The sequence below is a fragment of the Balaenoptera acutorostrata genome, chromosome 5 (genome assembly GCF_949987535.1).
Source record: "Balaenoptera acutorostrata chromosome 5, mBalAcu1.1, whole genome shotgun sequence".
NCBI classification, from domain to species: Eukaryota; Metazoa; Chordata; class Mammalia; order Artiodactyla; family Balaenopteridae; genus Balaenoptera; species Balaenoptera acutorostrata.
Window position 1 is genome coordinate 106,990,237 of NC_080068.1, and position 26,188 is coordinate 107,016,424.

Here is a 26,188-nt window from a genome sequence, read left to right on the forward strand (position 1 = left end):
CAGTGTCACCCTTGGTAACCCTAGTGTCTGGTGGTCTGAACAAACACTGCTTTTCAAGAATTCACCTTCCCATCCCCCGGCCAACTCTGTCAGTGCTTGTGACTTCTTCAGGTGGGACAGCTGATGATCTAGAAACCTACAGGTGACCAGTTGTCCCAGTTTTCCCAGGACTGTGGGGTTCCCAGCATTGCAGGACCTTTAGTGCTAAGACCAGGAAGGTCCCGGGCAAACCATGACCAGATGGTCACCCTAAGAAACCCACTAATCACCCCTCCTACACCCCCCAGCCAACTCCTCTTGCTCTGAGCCAACAGCCCTAGGTGACAGTGCGATTTCTAGGAGCCGTCTTTGGCCTGGGACGCTCATTGACTGAAGTAATTTCAATCTGCTTATCAAGCAAGTGTAAACCCTTCCCTTATTCAGTGTATTCATGGAGGCACTATTATGTAAGTCTCAGTACACCAGGTCAGGGGGATGCGAAATAAATGAAAAACCCAGGCCATACACTTAGTCACTTAAATCCAATCTAGTCCAGTAAGCAAATAAACATTAAATAAGTACCTATTTGCCTCGTACATTATGTTAGACCCCCATCTCATGAACACACATTTCTGTAGAGGACGTGGATGAGTGAGATTATTTACAATATTATAATGCTAATTATTAAAACAGTAACAGCTTTAGGCATTTGCCAAGTTGCTCATTAATTAAAACCCCTTCCAGTTATGAGACAAGACAAAAGAGGAGGCCAGTGGAGAACCAAGCCTTACCCCTAGAAGGGATCTAGGTGGGGTTGAGGAGTGGGACCCAGGAGGGGGGCAGCAGCAATGGGCCCCGTGATTCCGAAGCCCAGAATTAGCCAGGCTCGCCCACCTGTTCAGCAACGACTCTGGACCCCGTGGACCTCTCCACACAGTGCCTGGCCCTGAAAAGCTTCTGGCAAGAAGGAGCAGAGGAAAAGCTTGCTCCCTGAAGACAGACAGATTCCAGAGAGAGAGCAGGACAAGCAGAAATACACCAGTGCAGTTCCTTTTCCAGCTCACCACTTGGACAACTCACAGCACCTTTGACGGGGCAAGAGGCCACAGATGTTCAGTGAAATATCCCTCCTAGAACCCAGAGGAGCAGGAGGATGGCTGCTCATCCCCAACACGAATAGCTAATGCTTTTTGAAAATGTGTTGTGTGCCAGGCACCATTCTGTGCTCTTATGGAAGGTGGGCACCATTGCTCCCATTTTACAGATGGGGTGCGTGACACACAGAGGCTAAGTGACTCATCCAACGTTACTGTGGCAGAGCTGGGTTATGGACCTAAGCAGTTTGACTCCAGGCTGGGGTCTCCTGATCCCTGGACCGATGTCTGCAGAAGGTTCTGCTATTGCACTAAGGAGAAAGTGATTTGTTGGAAGTGGGGGAAAGCTTCATGAGTGAAGAGAAAATGTGAGCCGTGTGTCAAAGGGCAGGTAGGAGTTTTCCCTGAAATAAAGGGTGTCGGAGGAATGGCTTTCCAAGCAGGTGAAATAACAGCACAGGGACATGGCAGCATGAAGGAGCATGGCCTTCAGGGGAGTGGGGATGTTTATTGCTAATTGGTGGGGAGGGCAGGTGTCAAATGCCAACAGTGGTGCCTGCCTCCCGGGACGTTGGGGGCTTGGGATAGGATATGTGCATTTCCTAGCTCATTGCTGGTCACATCACAAGTGCAGTCCCAGCCCACTGCTTTCTCTCTTCCCAGTTTCTTTTCCTGGCAAGTTATGCGCAAGGGAAACCAATCTAGGTCAAGGTTTTGCTAAGTTAACCGTTAACCCTGTCTCTCTATTCTAAGCACGTTAGGTGTTAGATGGCGCACTGGATTCTGACGTTGGTTTGGCAGGGACACAGTTCAACATAATTATCCTCCATGGTGGTGAGTTGAATGCACGAGGAACTAATTGTATTCATTCACCTCCCCCTATCCTTGCCCCCATAATGTAGTGAACTAATCAGTTCCCTTCATCTTTTGTAAATAGCATGTCTTGCCTAGTTACTAGAAACTGGCTGTAATTCAATCTAATTCAGAAATATTTACCGAATACTCATTATGTACCAGGAAGTGTGTCTGGCACCATGAATATGGGGATCTGCTTTCAATCATTCCTTTAGTTGATGAATATTTGTCAAATACGACTGTGTACTAACGCCGTACTAGCTGTAGGGATACAGTAGAAAAACAAACATGGCCTTTGACCTCAGGGAGCTTAGAGTCTAGTGGAGGATCAACGATCTTAATCAAATGCATGTAAAATAACACAGAATGATGTCTTTTGGAGCAAAGTCCCAGGGTGCTGTGAGAGTATATAATAGGCGGAGCAGACTTAGGCTGAAGGGTCAGAGCAGCCTTCTCTGCTTGCAGAAGAATGAAGAAGAAGCAGAGTTAACAAGTGTAGGGCCAAGAAAAGAGCATTAAAGGCGTGGGGAATGGCTGCTCAAAGCACAGAAGGAAAGCTTGCAAGTCTGAAGCTCAGTGGCTGTGAGGAGCATGGTAGGAGGTGAAACAGGAGAAGTAGCAGGGGCCCAATTGTGTAGCCTCGTGGCCATGGGGAGGAATTTCCTCTTTTCCCTGAAAGCAATGGAAGGGCCATTGGAGGGGTGTAAGCAGAGGACGAGCAAGAAGACCCCCCTCCTGAGAGAGGTGGTTGGAAGACCACTGTGGTTGTCCGAGCGAGAGACGATGTGGGTTAGACCAGAGGGTGGCCACAAGGTGGATGGATGGGAGAGACAGTGAAGAGGTGAAATGGACCTAACCTAGTGAAGGATTAGATGTGGGGTTGGGAGAGAGAGGAGTCCACGATGAGTTCCAGGCTTTGAGCTTGTGAGGTCGAATGAATGTTGAACCACTCATCCTAGGCCGTGTTTCTTTTTTTTTAATTGATGTATGGTTGATCTACAATGTTGTGTTAGTTTCAGGTGTACAGCAAAGTGATTCAGTTGTATATTCGGTTTTATATATATATATATTCTTTTTCGTATTCTTTTCCATTATGGTTTATCACAGGATGTTGAATATAATTCCCTGTGCTATACAGTAGGACCTTGTTGTTTATCCATCCTATATATACTAGTTTGCATCTGCTCATCCCAAACTCCCAAACCATCCCTCTCCCCCCAGCCTCCCACTTGGCAACCACCAGCCTATATATATGTGTGTATATATACCTGTGTATGTGTGTATATATATGTATATATATATATATATATATATATATACATATATATATGTTCTTTTCCATTATAGGTTATTACAAGATATTGAATATAGTTCCCTGTGCTATACAGTAGGTCCTTGTTGATTATCTATTTTATATATAGTAGTGTGTATCTGTTAATCCCAAACTCCTAATTTATCCTTCCCCCCTTCCCCTTCCCCTTTGGTAACCATAAGTTTCTTTTCTATGTCTGTGAGTCAGTTTCTGTTTTGTAAATAAGTTCATTTGTATCATTTTGTTAGATTCCACATATAAGTGATATCATATGATAGTTGTCTTTCTTTGTCTGACTTACTTCACTTAGTATGATAATCTCTAGGTTTATCCATGTTGCTGCAAATGGCATTATTTCATTCTTTTTTATGGCTGAGTAGTATGCCATTGTATATATGTACCACTTCTCCTTTATCCAATCATCTGTCGATGGACATTTAGTTTGCTTCCATGTCTTGGCTGTTGTGAATAGTGCTGCTATGAACATTGGGGTGCATGTGTCTTTTTGAATTAGAGTTTCCATGTTTTCTGGATATATGCCCAGGAGTGGGATTGGTGGATCATATGGTAGTTCTATTTTTAGTCTTTTAGGGAACCTCCATACTGTTCTCCATAGTGGCTGCATCAATTTACATTCCCATCAATGGTGGAGGAGGATTCCCTTTTCTCCACACCCTCTCCTAGGTTCCATTTTGGACCCATTGAGTTCAAGGTGGCTCCAAAGCCTCCAGGAGTTTCTGTGTGGCAGGATCAATCAGTACTCACAGCCTGGAAAGTCATTGGCCATTAGGTGGTGACTGAAGCCTTTGGAGCCAGTGAGGAGAGGAAGGTTGTAGGATGGAGGCTTGATGGAGTCCAGTAATTAATGGCCAGGAGGACAAAGATGCGTGTGCAAAAGGGCTGATGCATGAAATGGAAAATTGAGAGGGTGCACTTCCGTTGAAGCCATGTAGGTGTTTCGAGAAAGAGAGAGTGGCCAAGTAGAAGGGGCACAGAAAGTTGTCCATTGGCTCGAGTGGTATAGCCATACGTTGTTGGCCTGTTGTGCTATGGGGATGGGGTATAAGCCATACTGGAACAAGGCAGTAGAGATAGCAAGAATGGGGAGCCCCATCAAGAAACGTGATGAAAGGGAGGCATGAGACAGGGCAATACCAGGAGGAAGGTGTGGGATCACCGTCCTCATCCTCTTGGCTCATGATATCAGTGGTTAGGCAGACACGCAAGCAGGGAAGGACCGTGATGTGGTCATGAAACATGGGGGTCCAGAGGTTCCATAATGGAGGTGGGATTAACTCCTTGGATACTGAGGCAGGTGAGCTGATGTCTGAGTATGTAAGGTAAGAGTGCTTGATGGACAAGACAGGAACTAGAAGTAGGGAAGGGTCATCCTGGCAAAGGGATTAGCAGGTACAAGAATTTGATAATCCAAGTTTTTCTCTGTCCTGCCTTCCCTCTGGCCCAAAAGATGTCTCTCCTCCTATATACCATATAGGTGTATATGTTTGTGGGTGTCTAGGTATATGGTGAGGTGTTAACTGCCAAATATATGTGCTGGGAGGGGAAATGGAATATGCCGAGAAGTATCCATCCAGTGGTGGAGTGCTGCCATGACAAACATGATGCAGTAAACCAGGAGCCATTTGAAATAAATGGGTAGGTGTGCAGGTAAGGACATTTAAGAACCAAAACAAGGTATGACAAATCTGACTTATTCCTGTTTTTCTCTTTTTTCTTTTACAGTCAACTTTGACCATTTTCAGATCCTACGGGCCATTGGTAAAGGGAGTTTTGGGAAGGTAAGAATGATGTTTTTTAACAAATTTCATCAATAAAATAGGAAAATTCCGACCACTGGGCTTATGCCTATGTGCATGTTTGTGTGTTTGTTTTTGTGTTGATTGCTGGGCACTGGGAATTTCCTGTTTGACAGAAAGATTTGAATTTGCTAAATTTGAAATGTGAAAGGAAGTCTGAATAGTTTCCTTTGGATATGCTGTAATTTCATTCTGAAAATTAAATTACAGCGGTCCTGCTTTAGGTGAATTACTATGGTAATTATTTCAAGATTGCTAATGCTATTTCTTCCTTGAGGATCTAAATAAGGAAAGTGGAAAAAACCCCGCAAATTTATGTGATGGCCAGCAGTAGCTCTTTCCTGCAATGGAGGCACTTTAAAAAATTATTGTGGAAAGGAGATTTAACATGAGATCCGCCTGCTTAAATTTTTAAGTGTACAATATATGTATTATTGTTGGCTATACATAGAACACTGTATAGCGGATCTCTAGAGCTTACTCATCTTGCTTGGCTGAAGCTTTATGCCCATTAGTTAGTAATTCCCTGTGTCTCCATCCCTTCAAGCCCTGGCAACCAGCTTTCCAGTCTTTGGTTCTATGAATTTGAATATTTTAGATACCTCCTGTACATGGAATCATGCAGTATTTGTCTTTCTGTGACTGGCTTATTTCACTTGGCATAACGTCCTCAAGATTTATACATGTTGAACAAAAGTGGCGAGAATGGGCATTCTTGTCTTGTTCCTGAACTAAAGGGAAAAACTTTCAGCTTTACACTGTTGCGTATGATGCTAGTTGTGGACTTGTCATATATGGCCTTTTATTATGTTGAGGTTTCTTCTATACTCATTTTGTTGAGAGTTTTTATCATAAGTGGATGTTGAATTTTGTCAAAAGCTTTTTCTGCATCTATTGAGATGATCATGTGATTTTTATCCTTCATTTTGTTTATGTGGTATATCATGTTGATTGATTTGTGGATGTTGAATTGTCCTTGCAGCCATGGAATAAATGTCACTTTGAATAGTGTGGATGATCCTTTTAATGTATTGTTGAATTCAGTTTGCTAATATTTTGTTGAGGATTTTTGCTTCTATGTTCATCAGGTACATTGGCCTGTAATTTCCTTTTTTTGTGGTGTCGTTGTTTGGTTTTGTTATCAGGGTAATGCTGACCTTGTAAAATTAGTTTGGAAGTGTTCCCTCCTCCACAGGAAGAGTTTGAGAAGTATAGGTATTAAACATTTGGGTGTTTGGTAGAATTCACCAGTGAAGCTGTCTGACCCTGGATTTTGTTTGTTGAGAGTTTTTAATCTCCTTACTAGTAATTATGTTTATTCATAATTTTCTCTTTCTTCATTATTCAGTCTTGGAAGATTGCATGTTTCTAGGAATTTATACATTTCTTCTAGGTTGTCCAATTTGTTGGCATATAATGGTTCATAGTAGTGTCTTATGATCCTTTGTATTTCTTTGGTATTAGTTGTAATTTTATCGCTTTCATTTCTGATTTTATGTATTTGAGCCCTCTTTTTTTTCATAGTGAGTCTAGCTAAAGACTTGTCAATTTTGTTTATCTTTTCAAAGAACCAGCTCTTAGTTTCATTGATCTTTTCTATTGTTTTTTTAGTCTCTATTTCATTAATTTCTATTCTGACTTTTATTGTTTCCTTCTTTCTGGTAACTTTGGGCTTCATTTATTCTTCTTTTCCTAGTTACTTTAGCTTTATCGTTAGGTTGTTTATTTGAGGTTTTTCTTGTTTCTTGAGGTAGGCCTCTATCACTATAAAATTCCCTTTTTGAGCTGCTTTTGCTGCATTCCACAGATTTTGGTATGTTGTATTTCCATTTTCATTTGTCTCAAGGTATTTTTAAAAATTTCTCCTTTGATTTCTTCTTTGACTCATTGGTTGTTCAGTGGTATGTTGTTTGTCTCCACGTATTTGTGTTTTTCCAGTTTTCTTCTTGTAAATGATTTCTAGTTTCATACCATTGTGGTCAGAAAAGATACTTGACATGATTTTGATCTTCTTATATTTATTGAGACTACTTTTGTAGCCTAACGTATGATCTATCTTGGATGATGTTACATGTCCACTTGAGAAGAATGTGTATTCTGCTGCTTTTGGATGGAATGTTCAATATGTATGCATTAAGTCCATCTTGTTTAAAGTGTGGTTTAAGGCTGATGTTTCCATGTTGATTTTCTGTCTGGATAATCTTTCCATTGCTATAAGTGTTATAAGTCCCTTATCATTATTGTATTGCTGTCAATTTCTCCTTTTAGGTCTGTTAATATTTACTTTATATATTTAGGTGCTCTTATGTTGGGTGCATAAATATTTACAAATGTTATATCTTCTTGCTGGAGATGACTTTATCGTTATGTCATGCTCATCTTTGCCTTTTATTAGTCTTTGTTTTAAAGTCTATTTTGTCTGATATAAGTACATCTACCCAATCTCTCTTTTGGTTTCTACTTGCATGACACATTTTTTTCCATCCTTTCACTTTCAGTTTGTGTGTGTCCTTACATCTGAAATGAGTCTGTGGTGGGCAGCATATATATGGGTCTTGGTGTTTATCCGTTCAGCCATTCTATGTGTTTTGTTTGGAGAATTTAGTCCATTTACATTTATAGTTAAGTATTGATACCTATGTACTTATTGCCATTTTGATAATTGTTTTCTGGCTGTTTTGTAGTTCCTCTATGTTTCTTTCTTCTTCTCTTGCATTCTTCCCTTTGGGTTTGATGACATTCTATAGGGTTATGCTTAGATTCCTTTATCACTATCTTTTGTGTATCTACTATAGGCTTTTGCTTTGTGGTTACCATGAGGCTCACATGTAACAGCTTATATATATATATACACAGACACATAAATATATATGTATGTGTATATATAAAATCATCTATTTAAAACTGATAGTAAGTTAAGTTTGAATGCATTCTAGAACTCTACATTTTGAACCCCCCTTCACATTTTATGTTTTTGATTTTGCATTTTACATTTTTAAAATTTCATGTATCATTTAAATTATTGGTTATTTTTATTACTTTTATTTTTAAAACTTCATAATAGCTTTGTAAGTGATCAATCCACTACCTTTACTATATATTTACCTTTACCAGTGAGATTTTTACTTTCATATGTTTTCTTGTTACTAATTAGTGCCCTTTCTCTTTAGCTTAAAGAAGTCCCTTTAACATTTATTGTAGGTCTGGGTTAGTGGTGATGAACTCCTTTAGCTTTTGTTTGTCTGGAAAGTTCTTTATCTCTCCTTCAATTCTAGATAATAACCTTGCTGAGTAGATTATTCTTGGTTGGAAGTTTTTTCCTTTCAGCACTTTGAAAGTGCTGGCCTTCAAAGTTTCTGCCAAAAAATTCTGCTGATAGTATTATGGGGGTTCCCTTGTTTGTAACAAGTTTTCCTCTTCCTGCCTTTATGATTTAGCTTCAGCTTTTGACATTTTAACTGTAATGTGTCTCGGTGTGGGTCTATTTGGGTTCATTTTGTTTGGAACTCTCTGGGCTTCCTGAATCTGGATGTCTGTTTCCTTTTCCAGATTAAGGAAGTTTTCAGCCATTATTCCCTTAAATAAGTTGTCTGCCTATTTCTCTCTCTTCTCCCTCTGGACCCATATAATGCAAATATCATTCTGCTTGATGTTGTCTCATAGGTCCCTTAAGCTATCTCCACTTTTTGAATTTTTTTTTCTTTTTGCTGCTCTATTTGAATGAGTTCCAGTGACCTCTCTTCCAGATCACTGATTCTTTCTCTGCTTCTTGTAGTCTGCTATTGAACCCCTCTAGTGTATTTTTCAGTTCAGTTATTGTATATTTCATCTTTGTGACTTTTATTTGGTACTTACTTATATTTTTTATCTCTGTTTAAGTTCTCTCTGTGTTCATCTAGTCTTCTCCCAAGTTCAGTGAGCATCATTATGACTAACATTTTGAAGTCTGTTTCAGCTAAATTACTTATCTCCATTTCATTAAGGTTTTTTTTTAACCTGTGGTTTTATCTTTTCCTAATGTTTGGAACAAATTCCTTTCTCTCCTCATTTTGCTTGAATCTCTGTGTGTTTCTACGTATTAGGCAAAACAGCTATCTACACATATTACAGCTTCTTAAATCATAAGTCTCCAATACAATATTATAGTTTTTTGCTTTAAATGTATAGAAATATATGCATATATAATATATGTGTAAAATATATACTTATTTTAAAATATGTGTAGATTTTTGGCTTTTAAAAAATTAGGAGGAAAATAGTTCTTGACATTTACCCATACCTTTCGTGAAGGTCTGAATTTCCCTCTGGTATCCTTTCCATTCATCCTGAAGAATTTTCTTTAGTATTTTATGTGGTGCAAGTCTCCTGTCAATGCATTCTCTTAATTTTATTTTATCTGAAATGTATTTATTTCACCTTCTTTCTTAAAGAATATTTTTACTGGATACAGGTTATTGGGTTGACCGTTTTTTCTTCACTGCTTTAAAGATTTTGTACCATTGTCAGCTGACCTCCATGCTTTCTGATGAGACGTCATTAGACTTGAATCATTATTATCTGATAGTAATGTGTCACTTTCGTCTCTCTCCTTTCAAGATTTTCCTTTAATCTTTGACTTTCAGCAATTTGACTATGATGTGCCTAGGTGGAAATTCTGGATTAAAAGAAAATATTTTCTCTCTCTTTGCTTGGATCTCCTATATTTTCATTTATTTCTATCATATTGCCTTTTGTATCATGCAGCATATTCATAGTCATAAGAGCTGTTTTCGTGTCCTTTATGCTAATTCCAACATATGGGTCATTTTAAGATTCACCTCCATTGAGGATGGGTTACATTTTCCTGGTTCTTTATATGTTGAATAGTTTTGGGTTGCATCCTGGATATTGCCAATGCTATGTTGTATAGACTTTGGATTGCATTGTATTTCTTTGAAAATATATTTTTAATGAGCAATTAACTTGGTTGGATTTACACTACATACTCTTCCTCTTGGGCAGGCACACAAAGCGCAGTCTTTTCTTCTTCACTGTATTGCTTATAGTCTGCCCCTTATAGTCCTTAGGGGTCAGCCAGAGATTTGGGCAGAGTTTATGTGCCACGTTTGAGATTCCCCTTCTCTAGATTTTTCAGAGAGAGGAGAATGTGGCCCAGAGAATTTAGGAAGTTTGCCTCTAGTCTCTATGGATAGTAGCTGAACTTCAACAACAACAAAAGATTTTAAAATTCTGTTAAATCTTTAGTTTCTGTTGTCCCTTATGTTGAGGATTTCATGGATGAAGGAAAATGGAAGCAACTTTTTAAATCCACAACACAATCGGCACCACATAGAAGCATATCACTTTTACCCTCATGTCAGTGATGATTTTGGTTCTGAGCTCCTTGCACCCCTTCCTGTCATACTACCAAATCTGTTAGCATATGCCCTCATGAATCATTAATTGATTATATCCTGTCACCATCCTTAAAAGTTTTGTTTTCCTTTTCTGCCTACATCTGTGCTGCTGTTTGCCTACTGGCTTGGCTCTCAGAACCTGTATTCCAGAGCATAAATGTATTAAAGCTATGGTTATAATGGATGTTCTGAAAAAAATGCAAGCTTTATAGAGGATCTAGTTTTAAGTCCCTCTTAGGTTGTAGCAATTTCTTGATGACACCCAAATTCATGTAAAATGTACACAAACATCCAGTATTCAGGATGAGGTTAGTTTACTTCAAGGCAATCAAACATAGCTTTGTTGTGGTCAAAATACCAAATAATCGCTGCCTTTCATGGTAAGTGTAGATGAGTCTGTATGACTATTATGAGACTCAAGGTGGAGCTGAGCTGGACTAAGATGAAGAAAACCACCCTCCTAATATTGAATGGATATTTTGGCTTCGCTATCTGCCTTTGGCAGGTTTGATATCTGACATTTATTAAGAGTTTTCAAGAAAGACATTTCATTGTTAAGGTATGACAGTAGCCTTGGTTATCAGGAAAAAGCACATGTGAATTCACAGAAATCTCATTTTACTTTCATTCTGGAGGAAGTTGTGCTTCCCCAGTGTAGCACCAAAGTAAACAGCTGCAGGCAATCCACTGATTTTAGCAAGAATTCACTGAAAATTTTTATAACCCTTTTATGACTGAATTTTAGGACAGTTGAGGCACAGCAGATTAATTTCTACATATCTCATTGGAAACACTTTAGATTCGGAAAGCAGGCTGCCTCTGATATGTACTAGTTGTGGCTACCTGGGAAAGTGAATTAGCCACCCTGAAGCTTAGTTTACTCATCTGTAAAAAGGAAAGGGAATGGAGAATCATAGTGGACTGTAGTAACTGTTGTTTTTGACTGTTCAGCATGCTTTTTGGTCCCCTTTCTTACCACAATAACATCTCTTTCCTTTGAAAAACACCTCCCCCACCCCATGTAGACTGTCAATTATTATGGTCCCTCACTCACCTTCTGAGATGGGCATGTGACCTGGCTGGGCCAACCACTTGGGCCATGCTCAGCTAGACTGGTGCTTGGGTCCAAGGAGTGGCTGTGTGACCCAAGCCCAGCCATTCATAATCCTTCCATGGAATCAGAGGTGAAAGGCTTGTTCTCATCCTCTCATTAATGATGTACTGTAAGAAAACAGGTCTGCATGAGTTGGTGACCATTTTTCTCAGCAACTGGTGAAGGTGAAAGTCTCTCTGCAAAAGGAAAGAATGAGGCCCAAAGTGAAGAAACAAACAGATATAAGAGGCAGGTGGAGAGATGGACTATTGAGTAGGGTCAGGACTGGGGCGAGCAAGCAAGGCACCAGGAGTGAAAATTTAAGGAGGCATTGCTCCCAGGGTCCTCCAAATGCAGGTCGACATTGCTTCCTTACATTTTGCCCCCTCACTTGCTGGACCCCAGTCCTGGCCCTGCTGGGCACTGTCTGAGCTTGGGTTCCTCCAGGAGCTGAAACTGAGACAAAGAATTGAGTGCAAGCAGTTTTGGGGAGGCAGGTGATCCCAGGAAACACCTGAAAGAGAGAGGGACTGAGACCCAGAAAGCAAGGCAGCCAAGGATGGGCATTTGGTGAAGCCACTCACCACTGAGGCCCTTGGACCCACCTCCATTCTGGAACTCAATGCCGAGGGTGCCTTGAAGGCAGCCGAAGGTCAGAGAAGCTGATGTTTTTATGCACAGTTCCCTGTTCATCATTGATGGAGGGCTGCTTTAAGCAGCATTACCTCTCCTGCACTTTTTGGCTTATCCCATCCAGGGCAGAAGAAGGTCCCCAGCAGAGAGTCACAGGTGTCCACAGTAAGCATCCTGAGGTGTGTGGAGGTGCAGGAGAGGGAACATGGCTAGGTACCATCAGTGCCTCTGCCTTTGTGCTCTTCCAGTCCTGTGAGCCTTATCCACTGTCCTTACCAGCTACAGGAGCTGGCATCCTGTTTTGATTATGCAAGATCATGTTGGGTTCCCAGTATTTGCAACTTGGAGTAGAGTCCTGACCAATCAGAAACTCACAGTCATTGTCCTAGGAACTGGACCCCTCTTACCATCCTTGTTGCCCTAAAAGCCCAGTGTGCTGGGCATTATTATCCCCATTTACATATGATGAGTCGGAAGCCTGGAGAGGACCCCACTGTCACACACAGCCTGTTTTGTTTCCACATGTTCCTCCCAAATACAGAAGTTAGGTTGAAACTAGCTTTAGTCACATGTGTATCAGCAGGAGACCATGGGGGTCAGGGGGATAGTGTCCATCAGTGTCCAAAAACACTGGACATTTGGTTTGGGAAGTAACATAACATAGAGGAAAGAGCATGGGCTTTCTGGATGGGGAGGCCTAGGCTCAGATTCTGGTCCTGCTGTTTCTAGCCATGTGAACTTGGACCAGTCATAAAGCTTCTGCAAACCTATGTTTCCTCTTCTGGAAAACAAGAATGCCCATTTCTGTCCTTATTATGTTCACATTTTCCTTAAAATCCTTGAACATACAGAACATATTAATAATAGCTCTTTTAAATTTTGTTTAAAATTGTTTAAATAATTTGATCACTAATGCTTATTTACTAATTTCGTCACTGGTGCCATTTCTGGGTTTGTTTGTCTTTATTAATTTTCCTCCTGCTTATGGGTCATATTTTCCTGCTTCTTTGCATGTCTAGTAATTTTTTTTGGACACTGGACATTGCAATTTTACTTTATTTATTTACATATTTTTATTGATTTACAATGTTAAGTTAGTTTCAGGTGTACAAAGTAGTGATTTGATATTTTCATAGATTATACTACATTTAAAGTTATTATAAAGTATTGGTTATATTCCCTGTGCCATACATTATATCCTTGTATCTTATTTATTTTATACCTAGTAGTTTGTACCTCTTAATTCCCTTCCCCTCTCTTTCCCTTCCCCCCACCCCTCTTTCCTCTGGTAACCACTCAAATAGACCTTAGAGAGATGAGAACTACAATATATGAAATGAAGTATTCATTGGATGGGATTAACAGCAGATTAGGCAGTGCAGAAGAAAAGGTTAGCGAACTTGAAGATATAGCAATAGAAACTATAAATGATGAAGCATAGAGGAAAAAAAATTAACAGAGCCTCAGTGACTTATGGAACAAAATGCAATAGTTTAACATATGTGTAATTGGAGTCCCAGAAGGAGGGATGGGTGTATAAAATATATTTGCAGAAATAGTGGCTGAATTTTTTTTAATTGATGAAAATGATAAAATCAAATCCAAGAAGTTCAACCAACTCCAAGCAAGAGAAACACAAGGAAAACATCATCAATGATCATCATAATCAATTAATAAATAGTTTAAAACCATTAAGAGAAAATCTTCAGATCAACCAGAGAACAAAAGGACATATTGTGTTAGGAAATGGAAACTGTGTAAGCCCAAAGACAATGGAGCGATATCTTTCTAGTGATAAAAGAGAAGAACCATCAACCCAGAATTCTATATTGAACAAAAATACCTTTGTACAATGAAGGCAAATAAAGACTTAAAGAATGCCCTGAGTGATCTTACTGTGAAAATAAGGGGCAGAGACCATGCAGCCTCCAACATCAGACCTGACATATGGTTGGCATTTTTAAAATGCCTTCCATGTCTTCTTGGCCCTGGGTGATGTAGTGGGTTCTGGAAAGTTTTAGGTAACCACCTGAAGGGGTGCGTCAGGGGAAGACCTGGCTCTCTAAGCTTCCTCTTTCCATCTGTCACAGCACATCTTGCCAAGGGATGGTCTTCAGCTTGCTCAGCTGCCTCTGCCATCAGACTGTGAGATTCCTGAAAGCTTGGGATTGGTCATATTCACCTGCCCAGTCCCATCAGCACCTGGCTTAGTGCTCAGCAGGTGGTAAAGGCTCAATAAATGCTACCTAGAGAATGGATGAGGGGGAGAGAGAAAGAAGAGGGAAAGCCCTGGTCTACATAGCAGCCAGTGATGTGATAAAGCATGGATTGGCTCACATGCTTGCTGCTTTCAGAATGAATGCCAACCTCTTCTGCTGGCCCACAAGGCCCAGCAGTCTGACTTATGCCTACTTTGCTGACACCTCTCTCTACCCCCTCCATCTTCCTACTCATTCCGTTCAACCCTTCTTCTCATCTCTCGAACATGCTGAACTTATTTCTAACTCGGAACCTTTACACTTGCTGTGCCCTCAACCTTGATCACTTTCCCCCAGAACTCTGCAAGGATCACTCATACCATACAGAATTCTGCTCAAATGTCCCCTCAATGGGGGCCCTCTCTGAATATCCACCCCACTTGACTCCACCCCAAGCATTTCATATCCACGTACCCTTTCTGGTCCCCTTTTCTTCAGTGCACCTGTCATTACCTGTAATTCCATTACATGCTTATTAATTTGTCCTCTTAGTTGTTGGTCTCATGTACCAGAACATAAGCTCTGTGAGGGCAGCAATGTTCCCTCATTGTTCACAGTTGTATCTCCAGTACCTACTAAGCAAATATATATGTATAAAGTATAATACATATACACACATATGTATATTTACACACACATATATGCATAATGCACATACATATACACAGTCACTAATCAGCATATAGATACACGTATACACACGTTAAGCAGTGTATATATATGTGAGCACACATATGAATATGCATATATACACACCTAGTAAGCTGTATACATAGACACATGCATATATATATAAACATATACACACATATCTATATGCATGTATATACACATACATATAGTATATATAAACACATGTATATGCATATAAGCAGTAAACATATGTGTATACATATATATATATATACACCCACTAAACAGTTTATATATAGGCAGATATACATATACCCACCATATATTATATAGATACGTATACACACTCATATATGTATACATATATGTGTAAGCCCACAAAGCAGTATATATGTATATCTACACACATATATATATATATGCATGTATATACATACACATACATGCATATATACATATCCACTAAGCAGTGTGTATATTTATATTCGTATATAATATATACTTACATATACATGTGCATATGATACATATGACATATATGCTCTATATAATTAACTGAATGAATACATATTATGTAAATGAATGAAAAACTTGACAATTAACCAATCAACTGACAAGAGTTAGTTGACTGGTTTATACTGACTGCCTCTGGGTTAGGGTCCTAGGGAGAATTTCTCTATCTCCCCTGCTGCAAACTCTAATTTTTCACAAATGTCCCTTTAATTTCCACCTCTCTCCTGCCTCACTCTCCACCTCCCACAGGTTGCTCTTGGCCCCTTGGTTGGTTGACCCATTGGACATTTTGCTCCTGCACCAGCAGAGAGAGTCCAGGCTGGAGTGTTCTGCTCTGAGTCAACTTTGAAGCCAACAGGGCTTAATTATTTTCAAGGGAAGGAGGAAGATACCTTTAGCAGAACTTTCTGAGAAGTTTGCTTCAAAAGTGTGTTTCTTGGATTAGCAAATGGGCCCCGTGCTTAGAGAGTCATAGGGTTGAAGCAAAATAAACAGAGAGTTAATTAAAATTCATGGAATAGCCAGAGGCAGTCTGCACATAAAACAGCAAAAAGTGGCACAGATTTATATGATAATAGCTCTTTATGTCTCTCAAAGGAAGAGTCTGGATAAAATTGAGCAAGAGTTGCACAGATGATAATTCCAGACTCCACACTCTTATTATGCAATGATGATCATTTCCACATGCAAGCATATTATTAGCTGTCTCATTCCACATTCCAGATTTTCACATCTGCATGTGAATTCATAGTGTGAAAAAATTTTTTGATTAATAGCGGACTAACCAATTTAGTGCCCAGACTGCAACAAATCCATTTTGGAATTAAGTAGAGATTCGATTTTATATATATGTTTATAAGTTTGAATGTTCAGAAACATTTGACTTAGTGTTCTTTTCCTTTAAAAATGTAGTCTTTGGAAATCTTTTTCATCTTTTAAGATAAGGGTAGCATGGTGGAAAGCATAGCAGGATTTTGAGTCAGACAGTAAACGTTTATGCCAACTGTTATGTCCCAGAATTAGTCTAGGTACTTGTGATGGTGTGGAAACAAGATGGACGAGGTCCCTGATGCCATAGAGCTGACAGTTTAGTAAGGGAGACAAATACACAAAAAATACCCAACCACGATTTCAATAATGATAGTTGCTCTGCAGAAAATGCATAGTTCAATGACCTGGGAGGGTAGGCCTGCTTTTCTTGGAGGAGAGGGCAACAGAGAAGGCTTTGCTGAGAAGGAGACATTTAAGCCAAGGCCTAACTGCTAAGAAGGAAACAGACCATGTGGAGATCCAAGGGGTAGAGCATCACATACAAAAGGGGCAGCAGATGCAAAGGTCCTGTGGCAGGGACAGACTTAGTAATGGGGCCATGGCAGCAAATGTGTGTAAGATGCCCAGCCAACATTGTGTCTGCCACAAGCAGGGGCTTGGAATATATGTTTGCTCTTTTCAGGACAATGCAAGAGTTAATCAGTTTATAGCAAAATGGTTAGAGAGCTTTGCCTCCAAGTCTGACAGAGCTGAGTTGGAATTCTGGTCAACCAGGTGACTCTGGGCAAGTTACCTAACTTCTCTGTGTTTCCAAAATGAGCTGTTATTCTTATGTAAGAATCATTTTTAGAATTCTTAAACATGATACTTTTACTAGAAGCTTTTATTGTTCATGCAGACATCTTTTATAAGCAGTGGAATCCATTTCTTTTTAATGAAATATTTATTCCTTTCATATTAATTAGTCCATGTTTAGCTTGAGGCATAGGTTGGAGGAATTTGCTGGCTCCCAGGGATCACTTTATTAAGAGCTAAATATCTCGGGAAATGCAGACTCATTCGCGAATGGCTTTCAAGCATATGCCAGAGCAAATGACCCATTACTGACCAGTTTAACAGACGTCATTGCTCATTTGCATTTCCCATTTTCCAACAATGACGTCTCATTTCATATTCTGGATGAGCCTTTCCAGGCCTTTTTACATCTATAAAGTGGTCTCAACCTTGCTTCACCCTAAAAGATACATTTCCAGCAATAAGGGTGTCAGAAAGCACCAAGGTTGGTCCTGGACCCTTGCCCCCATGACTACTTTTTGGTGTTTCCTGACAAAGCAATGTCCCTTATGACTCCAGAGGGAAAGTCTGTGCGTAAGTAGTGGCATTATTTATAAAACACAGGATCACCTCTTGGAATTACCTCCAAACTCTCCTCCACCCTGTTGCCAGAAAGAACTCCCCTCCCCCTCAAAACCCACATTTTCCATGTTGTTTGTTTGTATGTTCTTTCCTTTATTCATTCATTTGCAATTGTATACCTAGGATCCACTTTTTAAACCCTTCTGTAACTCCCCAGTGCCCTCAGGACAAAAGCCAACTGTATTGGTCTGCTGGTGCTGATGTGACAAAATCCCACAGTCTGGGGGCCTTAAACCACAGGAGTGATTGTCTCACAGTTCTGGAGGCCAGAGGACACCAACCCAATTGGGTTAGGGCCTGCCCTCATGACCCCATTTTAACTCAATTACCTCTTTAAAAGTCCTGTCGCCAAATGCATCACATTCTAAGGTACTGGGGGTCAGGGCTTCAACATACAGATTTGGGGAAAACACAATTCAACCTGCAACACTAACCTTTTAAACATGTCATTCAAAGCCATCTGTCACCTGCTCCTCACTCACCTTTGTCACCTCATCTTTTGCCATGATCTCCATGATGTCTGTCGTGCACTGTCTCAGGGTGAACACCAGGGAGTATCACCTGATACAGGTAAGAACTCACAGATGAAGTGTCCACGGGACAGGCGGACTGTTTCTTAGCATCTTAAGGAGAGACTGGCTTGGCTTAGAGCATAGCTGGACACACCATGGGGCTGTGCCCCAACCAAGGCATGTCTCCCCATGCTGCTGTCTCTTTTTATGCTGACTGGGGACAGATAGTTTAGAATCAAGTACCAAGCAGTTTGAGCTTCCTGTGCTTCCAAATGCCCAGCACTGGTGGCCTTAGTGACTCCCTGGGCCCATGAGAAGTTGAAATCAGGTGCTGACTTCTGATCCTGGCTGGCTCATTGCCACATGTATTAGTCAATGTTCTCCAGGGAAACAGAACTAAAAAGAGGTGTGTAGCTATAGATATAGATATAGATTTATTTAAGTAATTGGCTCACATGATGATGGAGGCTGGCAAGTCTAAAAATCTGCAGGATAGGCTGTCAGGCTAGAGACCCAGGAAGTTGCTGATGTTGCTGTGAAAGGCCAAAGGTCATCTGCTGCAGAATTCTCTCTTCCTTGGGGGAGGTCAGTCTTTTGTTCTATTCAGACCTTCAACTGATTGGATGAGGCCCACCCACATGGAGGGCAATCTGCTTACTCAAAGTCCACCTTTTAAAATTCATCACAAATTAATTTTATCTAAAAGCACCTTCACGGAAACATACAGAATCATGTCTGACCACATATCTGGGCACCATAGCCCAGCCAAGCTGACACATAAAATTAACCATCACACCAAATAGTTGTGAAATTGTTCCTGAGCTCCTTCTTGGGCCACTTCTGCACATCTCTACAACGTTCTCTGGTCTTACCTTCAGTACATGTATGAATGATGATCATAATCACAATAATAATCAATAATTTAGTAAGTGCTTACCATGTAACACTCACAACCACCCACTAAGATAAGTACACTGCTACCCCCATTTTACAGATGGGGAAGTTGAGAACACTACTAATACATGCTAAAATGCACCATGCATGTTCCATCTCTCTGTACTTAGAGAGGGGCTGTGCGCTCTCCTGGTAATGCACTTCCTTCCCCCTCTTCCTACACCTCCATCCTCATGAAGCCAACCCTTGATGACTGAGAAACAGTTCAAAATGCAGCCTCTAATCCCATAACCCCAAAATGCCTTTCCCTAATCCCATAACCTGGTTAGGATCCCTCTTCTCAGGTCCCTTAGTCCCATGTGCTCACCCATCCTATAGCACTGTTCTTTCCTAAGTAGTAATTATCCATTTCTCCAGCCAGCCAGCCACAGATGTCAACTAGATGTTCCAGGCACTGTTCTAGTCACTGAGGAGGGAGCAGTGAATAAAAGAGAGAAAAATCCCTATCATTATGGGGTTTACACCACAGTGGGCGAGACAGACAAAGGGAAAACAAACAAACCAAGAAGCATGTGCTGTTACAGGAGTTGGCCAGGGTGATGGAGGAAACAGGGAGGGAGGATGGGGACTGAAGAGGGATTAGCTCATTCACACATGGAGGTCAGGGATGGCTTATGGGATAAGATGATTCATGGGTAGAGCCTGAAGGAGGTGAGGACCCAAGACTGGACATCTGGGGAAGAGCATGGCAGACACAGGAATGGCACAGGGGCCAGGGTGGGAAGTGAGCGGGGAGGAGAGTAACAGATGGAATTAGAGGGGACTTGGGGCCACGCCATGTAGGGCCCAGTGACCTGAAGTGAGTGACTTTGTCTTTCACTCTTGAGTATTGTTTGTTTATCCCATTGAACCTTGAGTTCCTAGAGCAGTGTCATACCTTCATGGCTAACATAGTGCCAGGACCATGACAGGCATTCACACATGTTTATTGACTGAAATATTCATCCAAATGAGTATTTTTCTTGAAGCTAACTTTTGATCACTCTAGTGAGGCCACCATTGGTCACAGCCCACATGGACTTTCTGTGCCATGAAACATCATCGTATAGTTTGTGTATCAGATGGGGATGTTCTCAGGAATGAGAAACAGAAAATCTGCCTTATAGTGGCTTAAACAAAGAGGGTTTATTTTCTCACATAATAAGTCTGAAGGTAGGTGGCGCTATGATAACAGGCTCAGTAACTCTGACACCTTCGTAGCTTCATGATCACAAGGGGCTGCTGCAGCTCCAGACATTACGTATGTGCTCAAGGTAGAAAGAAGAATAGTGGCAAAGGGAAGAAAAGTGGAAGCATCTGTAGCTATTCCCTTTTATTCAGAAAGCAAGACTTTTCTTAGAAGGCAATAGCAGACTAATATTTCATTGGCAAGAACTATGGCTACTTCTGGCTGCAAATGAGTATTTAATGGATCATACTGCCTCCTTGAAGAAAATTGTCCTATTGAAAAGGAAGAAGAGGGAGGATGCATTTGAGTAGTTAACAGTCATCGTCTGCCAAAGACAGTCTTCTTGTCAGATAAGGATATTTGAACAGCAGTACCCAGCATGATCACTCTTTTTTAGTGACCTTATTTAATCTTGATTTTTTTTTTCTTTTTTGCTTTTCCCCAAATTGGTTGTTTCCCAGAATCTTGCTCCTGTAAGCATAACCAGTGTCCGTTAATGTCGCACTATAGCTGTGCATCAATCAACAGCATCTGCTAAGTGTACTCAAGCTGGGGGTGGGGTGGGCAGCACAGAGAATATCAACTGAGTCAGGTGAGAAAGGGCATCCAGGCTGGTCCATGGAAGGGCAGAGCCAGCCTTTGCACCCGCACAGTTCTGGGTTACCAGCACAGCTCTGGCTTCTCTGATTCTGGGGTGACCTGTCCCCCCAGAGCTTGGCTTGCCTGAGCTGAAAAGTGAGGGCTACAGTCCTGACCATCAAGGTCACTGAAGATGCAGCCAGACAAGGACTTTCCTGAAGAATCCAGCAAAGTGATTCTCAACTAGCCTGCTTATCAGACTCCCCCCAGGGAGTTTTTACAAAATACAACATCCCAGGACCCTCCCAGACCTCTGGGGGTGCCACAGAACCGAGGTCATCAGTGCTTTGAAGGTAAGATCCGGCTGAGGACCACCAGATGCTGGCGTGATGGAAGTTCTCAACACGCATCCCTGCCCCTTCTCTGCTGAATTGGGGTCAATTCCCAAATTCCTGATGCACAGTGTGCTTGACACATGCCATTCTCATGGCAAATCGCCTGAAATCCATGCTCGCTAGCATTTATTTATTTGTCCCAATAAATTGTAATCAATAATGATAACATCAGGTCCTAATTGAATTAGACTAATGAGGAGTGTTAATTGGGTGCTTGCCTGTCAGCAGCTTGGGTGGCTTTGGCCAAATTGCTCATCCCTTGCCTCATTAACTGTGATTTCTAGTGGAAAGGGCTATGTGCTGACCTGCTGAGGAGCCTTGGGGCCACTTGGGACCCCCCTCTTCTGTTCTGAAGGTTCCCAGGATGTGGGCAGAGCTGCCCGTTGGTGAGGAGGGCTGACGTTCCCTCTAGAACACCTGTCCTGAGCCCAGGAGGCTGAGATGCTGCTTTAGTTTTAGCAGATTCCCTCCGTCACGTGGTCGCCTTGGGCTCCAGAGCTGGGAGGACGGGCAGGCCCTCCTGCTGGGAGTCCAGGCACCGAGGACCCCACCTCCCTCAAGCACACAGGGCCTGGTGGGCCTTGTCGTAACTGAAATTCCAGCTCCCCTGTGGACTCCCGCTCAGGCCTGGAGGTCAGGGTGGCCCTCAGGTCAGGAGATGGTGATGCCCGCAAGGGGTGAGGCAGGGGCCGGCCTGTAGGAAGGGTATTCTAAGCAGAGGGAACAGAATATGCTCGTGCTGGGAGTCAGGGGCCAAGGTGACAAGTTCGCATGTCTGAGCCTCTGGAAGCTCGGGGTTCCATAGGGAATCAGGCAGCATGACTCCTGCCTTCATGGTGCCTGGGGTCTGCCTGTCAGTCAGTAAACAGGGAAGATCCAGTGTAGGAAGCAGCACAGTAGAAATAGGGGCTATGGGAGCCCACTGGGAAGGCTGTTGATGCAGCACCCCCAAAATAAAAGGGAGCCTCCTACAGAAAGTAACGAATGAGCAGAGACAGAGCTGGTGGGTGACCGGGTAGGAGGGGGACATGGGCCAGGGAGGAAGTGAGAAGGGGAGAAAGCAGTGGTGGTGGAGAAACTCTTTAAAGAAATTCTAAGGGGGGTGAGGTAGCTGGCATGAAGGGGATGTGTGCGTGTGTGTATGTGTATGTGTGTGTATTTGCGTGTATGTGTATATATGTGTGTGTGGTGTGTGTGGTATGTATGTCTGTGTGTGGTGTGAACACACACACATGCCTGTCAGAGGTGACAGAGGCGCGGAGGACTTTGAATGACAAGACACAGATCTTGAACACTTCCTGAAGGTGAAAGAAAGCCCTTGCAGGGCTTCAAGTCTTTCATTTTGGGGAAGTTCCCACTGGGCAGAAGGACATGTGCAGAGACCAGAGCTGAGGAAACGCTGCTGGTGACGAAGCTATTACAGTGAAATGTTCCCGCCTCTGAAATCTCAGGCACTAACTCTAAGTACCAGAAGTCACTCTGGTCACAGGGACTTAGGGGGAGAGGACACAGGCCAGGGGATCGGGCTGGAATGTGGAGTCCTGGGCACTGACTTGGGAGTTAATGCACTCAGGGCTCAGGGTTGGGTCCCAGGCGGCAATGTGCTCAGCTCCCCACCAGCCCACGTTTTCTGGGCACCTGTGTGGGCCACATGCTCTGCTGGGCTCCATGGACACCTGACTGTAGACCTGCGGGGCTCAGATGAAACCCACTGCCCAGGAAGGATCACAGAGGTGCCTGGCCTAGTTGGTCAGCCAGAAGTCGATGGCCATGATGGACATTTACAGACTGTCTTAGTTTCCTGTGGCTTCTTTAACACACTGGGTGATTTAAAACGGCAGACGTTTATTCTCCACTGTTCCGGAGGCTCTGGGAAGGATCTGTCCCAGGCCTGTCTCCTGGCTACTGGGGTTGCGGCGATCCTAGGCCTTCCTTGGCTTAAAGATGCATCATCTCTCCAATCTCTGCCTTCTTTTCTCTTATTATAAAGACACTGGTTGATTTGGGGCCCGCCCTAATCCTAGATGACACATCTTGAGAGCCTTAACTTAATTATATCTGCAAAGACCCTTTAACCAAATAAGGTCACCTTCACAAGCTGAGGGGGTCAGAACCGTTCAACCAGGACTACAGCCTGCCTGTCCCCTCCTATTTGGTTTTGTGCATTGCATTCCCTGTGCCACAGTCATCCTGCCTGACAGAGAGCCTGGGGGCTGGTCCCAAGTGTCCCAACTTCCTTGGGTCTGCAACGTGAAGGGATTGGCTCAAGCCACCCTGGCAAGTCAGTAGGAAATGTCACCCTAAGCTCCAGCCATGGGGCCAGAGATATCTGTGACCCTGTGTCCTGGGAAGCAGGCCTCCCTCCCAGCACCCTGCCCTGCCTTCAGATAAGTCCTTAATGACGGTTGTGATGACAGTACCAGTAATCACAATAATAACTGCATTTGCTGAGAGGCCTCTGTACCGGGAGCATTAAATGTCCATAACCCTATGGAAAGTAAAGAAAACTCACCTCCATTCAGTACCTCCAACATGACAGCACCACACCACGCCCTTCACAGCATCCCCTCCCATATCCTCACAACCGCCCTTGGAGCAAGAACATACCACCCCATTTTACTGATGAGTAGACTGAGGCTGAGAGAGGGTGGTTGCACAGCAAAGAACTGGAATGTAAGCCCCGCTCAGAGTGACCCGAGAACCCAAACTCTTTCTGTGTCTCTGAGACTTCCCAGCAGACCTTTGTCTCTACTCAGTGCCTTAGACTTGTCTTCGGTCTTTTTTTCATTTTAGCCTCTCTGTCCCCTGGTCAGGTTGAGTCAGCCATTGCTACCTGCCTTGCTTGGCCAGTGAAGAAGCAAGGGCAGAGGAGCCAGGGATACGTCATGGCAAGACGGCCATGAGCAGAGCCCAGCTCTTCAGACCCTGAGTCCAGCTCTGTGTTCCTGAGAAACATAGAGTGTTTCTAAGATGCCTTAGAAAATAGATTCAAGCCCTCAGTTTATAGAGGAGGAAGTTAAGGAATCCCAGCCACACCTTTTCTTTTATTTTTTGTTTTTTTACTTTTGTTTGTTTTGTTTTTTAACATCTTTATTGGAGTAAAATTGCTTTACAATGTTGTGTTAGTTTCTGCCGTATAACAAAGTGAATCAGCCATATGCATGCATATATCCCCATATCCCCTCCCTCTTGCGTCTCCCTCCCACCCTCCCTATCCCACCCCTCTAGGTGGTCACAAAGCACCAAGCTGATCTCCCTGTGCTATGCAGCTGCTTCCCACTAGCTATCTGTTTTACATTTGGTAGTGTATATATGTCAATGCTACTCTCTTACTTTGTCCCAGCTTACCCTTCTCCCTCCCCGTGTCCTCAAGTGCATTCTTTACATCTGCATCTTTATTCCTGTCCTGCCCTTAGGGTCATCAGAACCATTTTTTTTTTTTAGATTCCATATATATGTGTTAGCATACAGGATTTGTTTTTCTCTTTCTGACTTACTTCACTCTGTATGACAGACTCTAGGTCCATCCACCTCACTACAAATAGTTCAATTTCGTTATTTTTTATGGCTGAGTAATATTCCATTGCATATATGTGCCACATCTTCTTTATCCACTCATCTGTTGATGGACACTTAGGTCGCTTCCATGTCCTTGCTATTGTAAATAGTGTTGTAATGAACACTGTGGTACATGTGTCTTTTTGAATTATGGTTTTCTCAGGGTATATGCCCAGTAGTGGGATAGCTGGGTCATATGGTAGTTTTATTTTTAGTTTTTTAAGGAACCTCCATACTGTTCTCCATAGTGGCTGTATCAATTTACATTCCTACCAACAGTGCAAGAGGGTTCCCTTTTCTCCACACCCTCTCCAGCATTTATTGTTTGTAGATTTTTTGATGATGGCCATTCTGACCGGTGTGAGGTGATACCTCATTGTGATTCTGATTTGCATTTCTCTAATGATTAGTGATGTTGAGCATCCTTTAACTCTTAGAGGAAAACATAGGCAAAACACTCTATGACGTAAATCACAGCAAGATCCTTTTTGACCCACCTCCTAGAGAAATGGAAATAAAAACAAAAATAAACAAATGGGACTTAATGAAACTTAAAAGCTTTTGCACAGGAATGGAAACCATAAACGAGATGAAAAGACAACCCTCAGAATGGGAGAAAATATTTGCAAACAAAGCAACTGATAAAGGATTAATCTCCAAAATATACAAGCAGCTCATGCAGCTCAACATCAAAAAAACAAACAGCCCAATCCAGAAATGGGCAGAAGACCTAAATAGACATTTCTCCAAAGAAGATATACAGATGGCCAGCCACACCTTTTCATCAGCATGGAGCTGGCCAAGACCCCAGGCCTCAACCTCTTCTTTGACTTGTAAATCCAAGCCTTCAAGCTCCAGGCAACGTCCTGTACCAACCTCTCTTCCTTATCTGGTACCCAAAGTCAGACCTCCAAACCCTATTCAAATCCTGAGCTCTGCTTTGAAAGCCAGAATTCTAATCCTATTTTGAAGAGTCTCTTCTAGTTCCTGAGCTGTCTCTGAGCTGCTATGAGGTCACCCTCCTCCTTACCGCCCACCCCTTACCCCGCCCTGGGAGGTGAGAGCCATCTCTCAGCACCTTTGCCCATCGTCAGTCATACCAACAAGAGCCGGGGCTGGGAGGGGTCTTCCTCTGACGGGGGCATTGCCCAGACTCCGTGGAATCACAGCCTCAGCTTTTCAAGATGATGCAGCCAACTGGACTTCAGGGCTCCCAGCCCTGGCAGAGACCATGTCTACTCCACATCTCTTC

The 26,188-nt window shown here is 42.3% G+C and overlaps 1 protein-coding gene across 3 annotated transcripts in view; it reads left to right on the forward strand.

Annotated features, from left to right (window-relative positions):
• STK32B (serine/threonine kinase 32B) overlaps positions 1–26,188 on the forward strand; it is a 349,362-nt gene that overhangs the window by 88,830 nt on the left and 234,344 nt on the right. For all 3 annotated transcript variants that reach the window (XM_007190965.2, XM_007190966.2, XM_007190967.2), the window contains exon 2: positions 4,984–5,039. In XM_007190965.2, the coding sequence (XP_007191027.2) occupies positions 4,984–5,039 (56 nt within the window). The remainder of the gene's footprint in view (positions 1–4,983; positions 5,040–26,188) is intronic.